Genomic DNA, 14,165 nt, shown 5'->3' with positions numbered 1-14,165 from the left:
GAGTTGGAGACAGGCGGCAAGACAGTCAAAAAAAGTGAAGAGAGAGGCTGATGACCTAAGGGCAAAGGGCTTGGGACACTTGCTAATTCCAGAAGACGCACCGCTCATATCGATATCCAGTGATGCGTTGGAATAAGAAGAACCAACTTTCTCAACCCAATCTATGGACTCCAGTGTTCATTCAGAGGGGAGGTGGGGACCAAAATACCAGAGGAGGAGATTCCTTTGGATGCGTTCACTGATGAGGAAGAGGAAGATCAGTCTGAAGAGAAAGATCTGGATATGGCAGTGTTTAACATGGAGTCCCAAGAGGAGGTCTCAGTGGGTAATGCACCTTTGGACCTGAAACAAGGAAGCCAGGAGGAAGATGGTTATGAGTCTGAAAAAAGTGGTGCTCTGCTATATCATGCTCAGCCACAGCCTTTGGCCATCGATGACTCAACAGTAGTACGAACACCAGTTGGGAAAGGAAAGCAACAAGGTAAGGGGGGAAGGTATAAGAATAAAGGAAGTTTGTCTAGTGGATACAGTGGGGATGCCAGTTCTAATGGAGAGAGTGTTAGCAAAGGGAACGAAAGAAGGGGCAACCAAGGGGAGGATTCTCCAGCACAAGGAATGAAAGGAGTAGCTAGAACTGAAGAAGCAAGCAGTGGGGGTCTGTATCTGTCTCCTCCAGGGTTCGCGGCAGCTGTCCCATCACAGTTGCCTTTGTCCCCATGACGATACAAGCCTGGAATTGCCGGGGGATAGGTACCACCACGGCGATTCAGCAACTAAAGGACCTGATGGGGAAGTTTGATGTAGGTATAGTGTGTCTCTCTGAAACCAAGGCAAGCAAGGAAGGCATAGAGAAGCTTGGAAGAGCTTGAAGCTAAGTGGCAAGTTTGCAGTTCCAGCAATATGTATGAGTGGGGGGTTGGCTGTCCTGTGGAAGGAAGGAGTGGATCTGGAGATTCTTGGAGCATCGCGTAACCAAGTGACAGGTAAAATTTCAAATTATTTTTGTAAGGATCCTTGGTATTTTTCGTTCATATATGGGGAGCCAGCTGTTTATAATAGAAATAAAGTGTGGAATGAGCTAAGGGGAGTAGCCCCTCTAGTTCCTAGACCTTGGTGCTTGTTTGGTGATTTTAACGCGATATCTAGCTTAGATGAAAAGATATGGGGCAGAAGCATCATCACAAAAAGTATGAATGAGTTCAACAACATGATCACTGATCTGGGCTTGGTGGATTTGGGGTTTAAAGGCCCTAAATACACTTGGAGCAACAACAGGAGAACTAGTGATCACATTCTGGAAAGGCTTGATAGAGCCTTGGCCACACCTGATTGGTTGGCGACTTTCCCCAATGCCCAGATCAGGACATGGGCAAATGCTACCTCTGACCATATATCTCTGATAATCAATCTGGACAAACATGAGGAAAAATTACCTAGACCTTTTAAATTCTTTGATATGTGGCTTAAGAATGAGTCTTGCTTGGATGTTATAGATAGGGCTTGGAATTCGATTACCCATGACCTCCCTGACATTAACTTTGTGCATAAAATAAAAAAAAACTAGGAAAGACCTTATGATTTGGAACAAATTTGTTTTTGGCAATATTTTTACCAATATCAAGGCCACTCAAACCAAGCTAAATGAGGTGCTGGCCAGGCCTTTTAGTGTTGCTAATTATAACAAGGCGAAAGCCTTAAAAAATGACCTACAAGATTGGTATAGCAAAGAAGGGGATTTTTGGAAACAAAAGTCTTCTAATGATTGGCTGAAGGATGGGGGGAGGAACACCAAATTCTTCCATCTTTCCACCATCTACCAAAGAAGAAGGAACAATATTGATAAGATCAGGGACAATGAGGGGGACTGGAAGGAAGGCAGACATGAGGTGGGGGTCTCCTTAAATCAGTATTTCAAGGAGATCTTCACCTCAGACAGCCCAGAGAGAAATGAACACATCCTTGAGCTGTTCCAACCTTGTGTCTCCCAAAGAGAAAATGAGATCCTCAATGCTATTCCCACAAAAGAGGATATCTGGAAAGTGGTGAGGAAGATGAGGAGTTTAAAGGCTCCTGGGCCAGATGGTTTCCAGGGCATTTTTTACCAGAAATACTGGGGTATCATTGGGCCAGCGGTGATAGCTTTTGTTCAAGATTTTTTTCACCTAGGGATCCTACACCCTGAGCTTAATGAGACTCATTTAGCTTTGATCCCCAAAGTGGATAACCCTGATCATGCTTCTAAGTTCAGGCCCATCAGCTTATGCAACTTTGGGTATAAGATTATATCCAAGCTCTTGGCCAATAGACTTAAAGGCCTCATAAATAAGATTATTTCCCCTTTCCAAGGGGCCTTTATTAAGGGCAAGAGCATAGGAGACAATGTGGGCTTGGCCTGTGAAGTTTTCCATAATATGAAGAACATGAAAAGTAAGAATGAGGGATGGATAGCCCTTAAGCTAGACATGGCAAAAGCTTATGACAGGGTGGAATGGTCTTTTCTGGATAATATCTTTGAGAAACTTGGTTTCAATGCCAAGTGGAGACAGATGATCCACCAATGTGTCTCTACTGTCTCCTTTCAAGTTATGTTGAATGGATCTCCTCTGGACAAGCTTGTCCCTGAAAGAGGGATCAGACAAGGGGACCCCATATCCCCCTACCTGTTCATCTTGGTCTCAGAGGCCTTGTCAAGGATGGTGGCTAGAGCTGAGCAAGAAGGTCAAGTGCATGGCTGATAAGTGCTCAAAAAGTGCTATTTAACCCTCGATTATGCCTCTTGTTTAGCCATCTTAGTGGACTAATAGTGTTTATAAGTTGTGTTTTAAGATTCTACAGGTGAAAAGGAGAGTTTTGTAGAATATTAGAGAAAATGGGGTAAAAAAGCACAATTGAGCATCGATGATCACATGAGGGTCCGTGGACAATCATGGAGAAGGCCAAGGAATTGAGCTATTAAATATCGCGACTTGGACCTATTTTAAAGTCTATTTGGAAGCCCAAGGCCAAAGGATTCGTTGCTTGGACCAAAGCCCGCAAAAAGAGGATAGAAGGATAGAGCGGAAGAGAAAAATCAGCTTATGCGTCACGGGGCGCGTATGGATCGGCGTCGAGCGCATTGATTGCATCTGGGGCGCATAGATCGATCGAGCGTCGAGCATTGATTGCGTCTGGGGGCGCGATAGATCGGCGTCGACGCGTTGATTAAGTCTAGGGCGCATGGATAATGCGTCGGGCGCATGAATCGACTAATTGTAGCCAATTCGCTTCCGGTTTGAAAGAGCGAAGTCGGACTCACGAAAAGAAACCTATTTGTATTAGGAAACAAATGGCGGTTTGGAATGCTTCTAGAACTCATTGTAACCCTATAAATAGAGGACCTAAGTGCCTCATGTAATTTGCCAATTCACTTATATTCTTGTCTCGAGAACTTGAGGCGAGAGAGATTAATAATAAAAGATCGGTTTTAACTAGGTGTCTTAATAAATTAGTCTTTCTAGTCTTATGTTCTTCAACTTTTCTTCTTCTCATTCTTCGTGTTCTTCCTTCTATATGGAAGGCTAATCTTCTCCTTCAAAGGAGGAGATGAAGCCCGATCTTAAGGTTTAATGATTCTTACGGTTCATGGTGTTCTTGTCGGGGTTAGTTCTTTATGTTTGTAGTTATTAGTTCCATTGCCCACACCAGGGGGATGGAAGTATAGAATAGGGTTTATGTTTTGCAATATTAATATCATGCTAGTGTTCTTTACTTTTCTTCTAGTAGTGTAATTCTTTAGAGTTAGGGAAGTATTCTTTGTGTTGCCTTAGAAGGGTAGCTCGAGGAGTGGTCACTAGGGAAGTTTTCTTTGTGTTTGCCTTAAGTGGTGATTCATTGAATGGCCCTATTAGGAAGTACTCTCCTGATGTTGCTCTTGGTAATACATTGAATGGCTGCCGAGCTTATATAAAAGGAAAGAAGATATTAATAGCATAAACATAAGAACAACCTTAAAGTAGAGTTAATTGTTAACGATGTTTCATCCAAAAGGCATCGGCACTTTCGCTCGATTACCTAATTGTAGTCTACTTGTAAAACAACCATGAAGCGAAAGGTCATAGATTAAAAGTATTAGTGGATTCTAATCTCTTGAATTCTCTCTCTTATAAATTCTCGATAGTTTAGTTAGTTTAGCTTAGTTTAGCATTAGAATCTACAATCTCTACAACATTAGTTTTAATCCCTCAAACCCCTTTCCAAATCCGTTCTTCACATAACATACACTTAAAAAGTGGAGCGATACCTACTAAATCCTTTACTTAGTGAGGGATAATTAGGTTTTGATACCGATCATCATCTATCTACATCATCCATACACCATCTAAACACATAAATAGAGGTAGGGTCAAATGGCGCCGCTGCCGGGGATATAATTAATTGTAGCCCCAAGAGGTGGTCAAATGGCGCCGCTGCCGCTTTAAGTTGTTTATGTTTAACGTTTTCTTTTAAGATTAGAATTTTGGATATTGAGGTAATTTTAGCCGCATCATCCATCCTTTTAAGAAAGAAAGAAGCTTGAAGGACATCTCGAAGACAAGATCTACCATCCAGGTTAGTCGAATCTTCATTCTTTTTATTGCTTTCTTAGTATAGTTGCATCATAGTTTAGTTTTATTGCTTTCTAGTATAATTGCATTTAGGATCTTTTCAACAATTGAAGTTGTAAGCCAACACAAAAAAATATCGGACTCTAGTGTTTTCTTGTGTCGAATCTTGACAAAGCGGACTATCGTCGTGGCAAAACTTTAAGCAATCCAAGTGATTCACCATAACCCTAGAAGAGGCGACTTTAGACAATGGGCGAGATACTAGTCGCAAAGCCCAACCCAGTTGAAGGAAAGTAGTTTTACATTCTAGTATAATTTAGAATAGTTGCATATTAGTTTAATTACCTTCAAGCATAGTAGGATAGTTTTTTTTTTTTTTTTTTTTTTTTTTTTTTTTTTTTTTTTTTTTTCCAAAATTTTCTAGTGTATGCCCGTCGTCCATATCATCGTCCCAAGAAGAACACAACAACAAAAGGTTTAACAACCACTCACAAGAATACTTAGAGGCGAGATTAATACAATGGCCGCAAGCAATGATGGAGGTGTTTTGGACACCAATAATCCACGAAGCTATCCCACCCATGCAAAGCCGCAATGAGAGGAAGAAGGCGGCGACTTCTATTCAGCCAATTATTGGAGACCTACCCGTAGTATTGTTTTTCCGAGACGAAGCTAATCAATTTGAACTTAGAGCATCGGTAATCTCTATGCTTCCAAAGTTCAATGGTTGCATAATGTTGACCTTATGTTCACATGAACAAATTTCTATCGATCCCGAACTTTCAAGAACCCAGAATATCGGGGATGAGAGTATCAAGTTAATTCTTTTTCCACTCTCACTCGAAGGTAAAAACATCCGAATGGTTAAGCGCACGGTAGATCAATTCAATCAACAACTGGGAGAAGTTAAGAACAAAGTTTATGAACAAGTTCTACCCACCCCGTAAGATAGATCTGCAATGCAGCAAGCCATCAGCAATTTCAAAGGGAAGGTGGTGAAGAATATCATCAAAGCTGGGAGAAATTCAATAATCTGCTAGTCTCATGTCCACATCATGGTTATGATAAGAGCCGCGCTCATTTTTTCTTTCGAGGACTTTCTACGATGAACAAGCGGATGATCTGATCAATGCATCAAGGTAAGTTTACATCATTGGATGGAGAGGAAGCCTACAACTTTCTCGAGAATTTAGTGAAGACACTCAACAATGGAGTACTAGCAACGAGGGCGTAGCTAGAGTGGAGGGTCTTAGAAGAAATTTGGCAACCAAATTCAAGAAGACCCAAATCAAGCAATGCTATCAATTATGGCAAGCCTATCAACGGGACTTGAAAATCTAAACAAGAAGTTTGATCGGTTCTCCATGAATCCTCCAAACCAAACAATTTCCAAGCTAAACCTCAACCATCCAAGCCTTGTTATACCATTTGTGAGCTATGTTACGATGAAGGCCACACCAGAAGAGTGTTAAGTACTATCGGATACTAATGCGGCATGCATGTAGTATCAATTCTTTAGGAAGAAATAACCAGTTCAATCGAGGGGACGAATTATTGGAAGCCACAAAATACAAATCGGAGGAATTTTCCTCCGAGATTTCAAAATCGATCAAATCAGTTCGAATAACCCGATTATCGGTTCCAAAACCGCCCGGCAACCATCACGAGAAATCAACAGTCATACGGTAACCAGCAATACCAAGCCAACACAAACGAGAGAGTTAGTACGGATCTTATGAGTGGATATATTTCCCTACGCCTCGGTCAAGCAAAGCAGTTATCCCACATCTGGAAGAAGCTATCACCACCATTGTCAATGAGTTGAAACATACAAATCAAAGAACCCAGAAGTTGGAGAATAACTTTAGTGTCATTCAAGGCCAGATAGGGCAAATCCTGCCGCTTGACAGAGGAGAGATCAAAAGGAGCATTACCAAACCCGGCCAGCCAAATCCGAAAGGAAGAGGTATCTTGCGGTGGATAACACGGAGATTACTCGATCGAATGCCCAAGTCAATTCTGTCACCACTCGAGGTCGGCAAGAAAGTTGATAATAAGATTGTCTATGAACCGGGGAAAAGATTACGTGGAGCCTAAGGTAACTTATGTCCCCACCATCCCACCCAGATTCTAAGATTCCGGATATATCTAGTGTTGTACCACCCTCTTGAAGAAAACATTGCAAAGAAGTTGAAGGAACTCGTGAAGTAAGTAAGAAGAAGCCATCACGAGTGACTCCACCCCGTCACTCCACTAATTGTTACCAAGCCAACCGACGAAAAGAAGAGAACCGATTTTGAAGAATCCGCCAAAGACCGTTTTCCTTCAAAACTAGTGAATACCGAAAAAGATGACCCGATCTGAGGAGATTTGCGATGTATTTCAAATTCTGATTAATATCCCATTTCGACCGCCATCAAACAAGTTCCCTCGTATACCAAGTTCACGAAAAGATCTAGTAAAGAAGAAGACCAACATTCGAGAAAAAGCTTTTATCGCCAAAGATGTTCATCGTACTCTGAGAATCTATCGGTTGTGGCCCGAAAGATCCGGAAGTCCAACTATTACATGCATAATTGGAGATTCTTTGGAGGAACAAGCTTTACTAGATTTGGGTGCCGATGTGAATCTTCTACCATATTTCATCTACGAAGTTGGGCTTGAAGGATCTAAAACCGGTGATGTTACTTCTGGTTGGCGATAGATCGATGAAGATACCTAGAGGACTAATTGAAGAAGTCATAGTCAAGATCGAAGATTTCTATTATCCGGTTGATTTCATAGTACTAGACACATAACCTACATCCGGTAGGCGGATACCAATCATTCTAGGCGGACCATTCTTGGCCAATGCAAATGCACTCATCAACCTGTCGAAGCGGTAATATGGCGTTATCCTTTGGTAATATGAAAGTTGAGACCAATGTTTTCCATATGTTACAAAGAACCCACGGAAGTATGTCTTTGTGAGCGAGGTATATGCATGATTGAAGCGTTAGCCACGGGATTATCGACTCATTCATATCCTGGCGACGAAGTTATTGAAAGCTCGGCCGGACTTCAGTTGTGAGGAACTTAGTGTTGAGTCAATCAATGCGATTTTGGATTCATCACCGTCATGGATGACATCAAGTTCAAAGAAAAACTTGAATCGCCTATGCTTGATGGACCACCTAAAGAGCTTAAGAAGGAGCCACCTAAGCTAGAATTGAAGCCTTTTACCGCCTACACTCAAGTATGTTTTCTTGGGAGATTTGGGAACCTACCCAGTAGTCATTGCATTAGATTTGATTGCGGAGCAAGAATCCAGGTTAGTAGCACTTTTAAAGGAACACAAGTCAGCTATAGGTTGGACAATTGATGATATCAAGGGGATTAGCCCTATGATAGTTCAACATAGGATTCATCCGAAGAGGATTCCAAGACTTCTAAGCAACCACGAGGAGGCTTAATCCGAAAATGAAGGAAGTAGTTAGAGAAGAGGTCGTCAAACTCCTTGATGCCAAAGATTATCTACCCTATTTCGATAGTCAATGGGTTAGTCCAGTTCAAGATGTGCCAAGAAGTCCGGAACCACGATGTCGAGAATGAGAACAATGAGTTGATTCCAAACCGAATTCAGACCGGATGGAGAGTTTGCATCGATTACGAGGAAGTGAATAGCGCGTCGAGGAAAGACCAATTTCCATTGCCATTTATCGATCGATGTTAGAAAAGATTAATTTGGACAAGCTTACTACTGCTTTCTTGATGGTTACTCGGGATATTTTCAAATCCATATTCACCACGAGGACCAAGAGAAGACCACATTCACATGTCCATTTGGAATATTAAGCCTACCGTCGTATGCCTTTTGGTCTATGCAATGGACCGGACCACTTTTCAGCTTGAATTTATGATGAGTATTTTTGACGACATGGTGGAGAAATACATGGAAGTTTTTTGGACGATTTTTCAGTTTTGGATCATCTTTTGAGGATTGCCTACACCATCTCTCCTTAGTCCTTAAAACGTTGTTCGCGATACCAACTTAGTTCTCGAACTGGGAAAAGTGTCACTTCATGGTAAAGGAAGGGATAGTGCTAGGTCACCAAGTTTCAAAGGAAGGAATTCTAGTAGATCGGCGAAAATGTCTACGACAGGAAGTAAGCATGTTGTCGAAAAGATCGGTTTTGAGATGGAAACCTAAGTATTCCCCACTGTTAGTTTATGGGATTTACTCCCCTGTTGACCTTCAAAGGAAGATTATTTGTATGGCTCGTGTAGGGTTCGGTAAAAGTCCATTTGCACATAAGAGGAGAGTCGTAAGCTAGGTTGCTATAAGAATTGTCATTCGAAACTTGTCCCGGGTTACTGACCATTAAGAGAAAATTGTTGGTACAAGGTATACTTTTGTCAATCACATCTTTGAGAGAGATCGAAAAGAATTCCTACAAAGTGGAACCGAATGGGTGGGAGTACTAGTCTTGAGGATCTGACTATAAAGGACTCAAAAGTCTTGAGGATCGACTTTAAAAAGACTCACATTATGTCTTGGGGATCCGAATTAAAAGACCTAAAAATTTGTTTCTTGAACTAATTACGATATTCGCATCAATGGTAATATCCTACCTTTTTCATCCATTTCATTTACTTCTTTATACATTGAGGTCAATGCATGCATAAGTAGGGGAGGGTGTACTTGAGAAATGAATTTGAAAATTAGTTTTCAAAACAAAAATATTTTTGTTTCTATATCGATGCATGAGAAAAATGAATTTTAATGATGAGTCCGGGATATAGATTCTATCTTGCTTAGTCTTTGAGTTTGATAGATAGTTGATATTATTGATTTCATTACCGCTTAGACTATGTATTATGCTCGGACATAGTTCTTATTGATAGAATTCTTTATCAAGGCACCACCATAATACTTGGTGGGTTTTGTGTACTTTTTTGCTAGAAGAGATTTAAACCCTAGTAAACCTGAAAGTAGAATTTTTAGACTTAGCGTGTGAGACTTGACCTTATACTCATTTTTTGGAGAGTTCTTACGAAAAATCCGAGTCTTAGTGACTCATCATCTTTCAGTTCTTTATGTCATTGTAATATAGTCTCATTATTCTTTAATTTGGTTAATCACGAAGTGACATCAACTGGGGAGATAGCCATTAGGTCTTGTAGTCTATTCAAAACGCAGTATCATCTTGATAAGTCAAGTAGTGAACCCATTCAGCCTTTATCCCACCTAGTAGGACCATCATGTTAAACCCTTTTGAGCCTTACAATAAGCCATTTTCTTTCATAAAACCCTCTACCATTCACCCTTCACCCGACTCTAGACAAGAAGTATAGCCAAAATCTTTATCAGCCATACCCATATGTTTTACGAGAATCGAGGGGCACAAGGAGGAAGAAAGACCAAAAAGGAAGATTACAAGGAAATACCGAGAGATACAATGAATCCCATCATTACTGTTTCAAAGTGAAATAAGCTAGTGGAAAACAAGCATATCCAAGATTACTAATCAAGGATATACCACTGAGTTAAAAAAAAAAAAAAAAAAAAAAAAAGAGTTGAAAGAATGGATGGAAAAGCTAAGATAAAGGAAGAATTTTCTCGCAATACAAAATTTGAAGAAATCTTCCAAAGAAAGAAGCAAAACCCTTAGTGTTTTTCGGAAACAACCTTAGAATCCTTTTTACCTTTCCTTCATAAACCAATACCCAAGCCAAGTTACAACCCATGACTTATCATTCTGAGATGGTACGAAGTCTAGAATAGGTGAGAGGATGCTAAAGTGAAGGACCCGACACTTCATATGTGATTGACATTCTTTCCATGAGACTAATTTTATTCAGAAGTCTGTTTTTCAAGGTAGTATGTGGGATGTTCGTATGCATTATTCTTTTCCCCACATACATGAGGTAAAATAGTAGACCATCTTCTGAGAGATTCTTTTCTGAAAGTATGACCGGTGAGGATTGAAAGTCGAGATTATCTACCTATGGTAAACTAGGGATTCCGTTTCTTGGATAGGAGAGTATAGGAGATTGACTAAGTACACACATAAGCCTTGATTGAGAATTTTGTCAATTTTTACTATCTCCCATCATAATCTATGAGTCTTTGCAGAAATGTAGTTAGCAATGGAGACTGTCTATTGGGGTAAGCACTAAGTAGGTAAGGAATTTCTCTCTCTGAAACATACTATCATTCTTGAACATGCTATTAATTGATTTTGTGGGTATATCACCTGAAAACCCTCATGAGACTATAACTCGTCCTTTTTGGGGAACTTAAAGGTTTAAAGCCTTGTTGCATATGGTAAATGCAATCGCGATGCCTGCGAAAGTGAGTTAGGATTTTATTTTTGTTATTAGGATATGATTTTGATCACTTATCTATTTTTTATCTTATTTGCTAAGAGACTAGCAAAAGGCTAGTTGGGAGTTGTGATAAGTGCTCAAAAAGTGCTATTTAACCCTCGATTATGCCTCTTGTTTAGCCATCTTAGTGGACTAATAGTGTTTATAAGTTGTGTTTTAAGATTCTACAATTGAAAAAGAGAGTTTTGTAGAATATTAGAGAAAATGGGGTAAAATAAAAGCAATTCGAACATCAATGATCACATGGGAGGTCCGTGGACAATCATGGAGAAGGCCAAGGAATTGGAGCTATTAAATATCGACTTGGACCTATTTTAAAGTCTATTTGGAAGCCCAAGGCCAAAAGATTCGTTGCTTGGACCAAAGCCATTAAAAAGAGGATAGAAGGATAGAGCGTAAAAGAGAAAATAGGCTTATCGTCCAGGACGATGGATCGAAATCCCAGACGCATTGATTGCATCCGGGACACATAGATCGGCGTCGAGGCAACATTGATTAAGTCTGGGGCGCATGGATAATCGTCCGAGCGCATTATGAATCGAATCTTGTAGCCAATTCCTTCTCCGGTTTTGAAGGCGAAGTCGGACTCGAAAGAAACCTATTTGTATTAGGAAACAAATGGCGGTTTGGAATGCTTCTAGAACTCATTGTAACCCCTATAAATAGAGGACCTAAGTGTCTCATGTAATTTGCCAATTCACTTATATTCTTGTCTCGAACTTGAGGCAAAAGAGAGATTAATAATAAAAGATCGGTTTTAACTAGAATTTTAATAAATTAGTCTTTCTAGTCTTATGTTCTTCAACTCTTCTTCTTCTCGTTAGGTGTTCTTCCTTCTATATGGAAGGCTAATCTTCTCCTTCAAGGGAGGAGATGAAGCCATCTTAAGGTTTAATGATTCTTACGGTTCATGGTGTTCTTCAATCGGGTTAGTTCTTTATGTTTGTAGTTATTAGTTCCATTGCCCACACCGAGGATGGAAGTATAGAATAGGGTTTATGTTTTGCAATATTAATATCATGCTAGTGTTCTTTACTTTTCTTCTAGTAGTGTAATTCTTTAGAGTTAGGGAAGTATTCTTTGTGTTGCCTTAGAAGGGTAGCTCGAGGGAGTGGCTGCCTAGGGGAAGTATTCTTTGTGTTAAGCCTTAAGTGGTGATTCATTGAATGGCTGCCCTATTAGGAAGTACTCCTTGATGTTGCTCTTGGTAATACATTGAATGGCTGCCCGAGCTTACATAAAAGGAAAGAAGATATTAATAGCATAAACATAAGAACAACCTTAAGTAGAGTTAATTGTTAACGATGTTTCATCCAAAAGGGCATCGGCACTCGCTCGATTGCCTAATTGTAGTCTACTTGTAAGAACAACCATGAAGCGTAAGGTCATAGATTAAAAGTATTGGTGGATTCTAATCTCTTGAATTCTCTCTCTTATAAATTCTCAATAGTTTAGTTAGTTTAGCTTAGTTTAGCATTAGAATCTACAATCTCTACAACATTAGTTTTTAATCCCTCAAACCCCTTTCCAGTCCTGTTCTTCACATAACATACACTTAAAAGTGGAACGCGATACCTACTCTCATCCTTTACTTAGTGAGGGATAATTAGGTTTTGATACGCTTCTCTTTTGTTCAACGATCATCATCTATCTACATCATCCATACACCATCTAAACACACAAAAAGAGCTTGGTCAATGGCAATAAGATCAAAAGGAATTCCCCTACTCTAACCCACTTGCTTTATGCTGATGACCTCATTCTTTTTACCAAAGTTAATGTGGGGGAAAGTGGGCAACTGAAAAAGATACTGGATGATTACTGTGAGGCCTCTGGCAAAAGATAAATTATGAAAAATCCAATGTCTTCTTTAGTAGGAATGTCAATTACAGACAAAAGCTTAAGCTAAAGAGGTTCTGGAGGATTAGGAACTTTGCTCCTAAGGAAAAGTATCTTGGTGTCCCTATCATGCTATGTAGGAAGAAGTCTGAGGACTTTGACTACTTAGTGGATAAGATACATCAAAAGATTAAGGGTTGGAAAGCTAAGGTGCTATCCCAGGCTGGGAGAACCACTATGATCCAAGCTGTGATCCAGGCCAGCCCTCTATATGCTATGTCAACCTATTTGCTTCCTGTCTCTACATGCAATAAGATTGACATGGCTTGTAGAGATTTCTGGTGGTCTGGATCAGAAAAAAAGAAAGGGATCCATACCAAAGGGTGGGATCACATCTGTTAACCCAAACAAGTTGGAGGGTTGGGGTTGAGAAAGACTAGAGATATGAATTTGGCCATGTTAGCTAAGCTACCATGGAAAGCTGCAACTGATGTCCAGTCACTTTGGACTAGAACTCATCAGACATATATGGGAAACACTGGATTGGTGATGTGAAGAAACCACCAGACAAGGCCTCTTTCTTCTGGAAAGGTATTCATAAAACCTTTAATGCCATTAGTAAGGGCCTGATCTGGGGCATTGGGACTGGGGATACCACCTCTGTTCTTCAAGATCCTTGGCTCAAATGCAATGAGCACCCAATGACCTTGACAGAGCTGGGGGTGATTGATCCACTCCTGCAAAATCTGATGGTGTCAGATCTGTTCTTGCCAGATAAGAGTGGGTGGGATGAGGCTAAGATCAAAGCCTTTTTTAACCCTCTCATATGTAAATCCATCTTGGAGATCAAGGTGAGACCTGAGAATGCTCCAGCTGATAAGATGAGATGGTATAAGGACAAGCACGGAGTCCTAACTGTCAAATCTACTTATAGTTTTCTTAAGTCTGAAGAGGAGCTGGGACAAAGCTCAAGTTGCAACCCCCTCACTCTGAAGCACATTTGGAAGACTCCCATTCCTGCATACATCCAAATGTTTCTCTGGAAGATGTATATGCAGATGCTTCCAATGGGGGATGTGCTGGCAGAGAGGAAGTTGCAGGGAGAGTTCTCCTGCCCTTTCTGCTACAGGGAAATTGAGTCTGCAGAACACCTGTTTTTCAGTTGTGACTGGATTAGAACTCTGTGGTTCAGCTCACATATAGGTATGAGGATGCAGAAGCTACAAGGCCAAACTCTGAGAGAAAGAATGGATACCTTTGTAGCCTAGAGTTGCAGCTCCAACACAGACCAGAGTATGGTAGGCATACACTCTGCATTCTTGCTAAATCAGATTTGGAAAGCTAGGAATGAGTGCAAGTTTGAGAATAGGAAAC

At 40.4% G+C, this 14,165-nt stretch overlaps 1 protein-coding gene across 1 annotated transcript; it reads left to right on the top strand.

Annotated features, from left to right (window-relative positions):
- The first annotated feature begins 904 nt into the window (after nt 1–904).
- On the top strand, nt 905–14,059 carry LOC147511667 (uncharacterized). Its single transcript, XM_086598533.1, has 3 exons — nt 905–1,540; nt 1,623–2,723; nt 13,304–14,059. The coding sequence occupies exons 1-3, from the start codon at nt 905–907 to the stop codon at nt 14,057–14,059; spliced, it is 2,493 nt and encodes an 830-aa protein (XP_086454659.1).
- Nucleotides 14,060–14,165: the final 106 nt, after the last annotated feature.

Source organism: Coptis chinensis, chromosome 3 (assembly GCF_015680905.1).
Source record: "Coptis chinensis isolate HL-2020 chromosome 3, ASM1568090v1, whole genome shotgun sequence".
Taxonomy (NCBI): Eukaryota; Viridiplantae; Streptophyta; class Magnoliopsida; order Ranunculales; family Ranunculaceae; genus Coptis; species Coptis chinensis.
The sequence above is the reverse complement of the archived record's forward strand: the minus strand, read 5'-3'. Positions and strand labels throughout refer to the sequence as shown.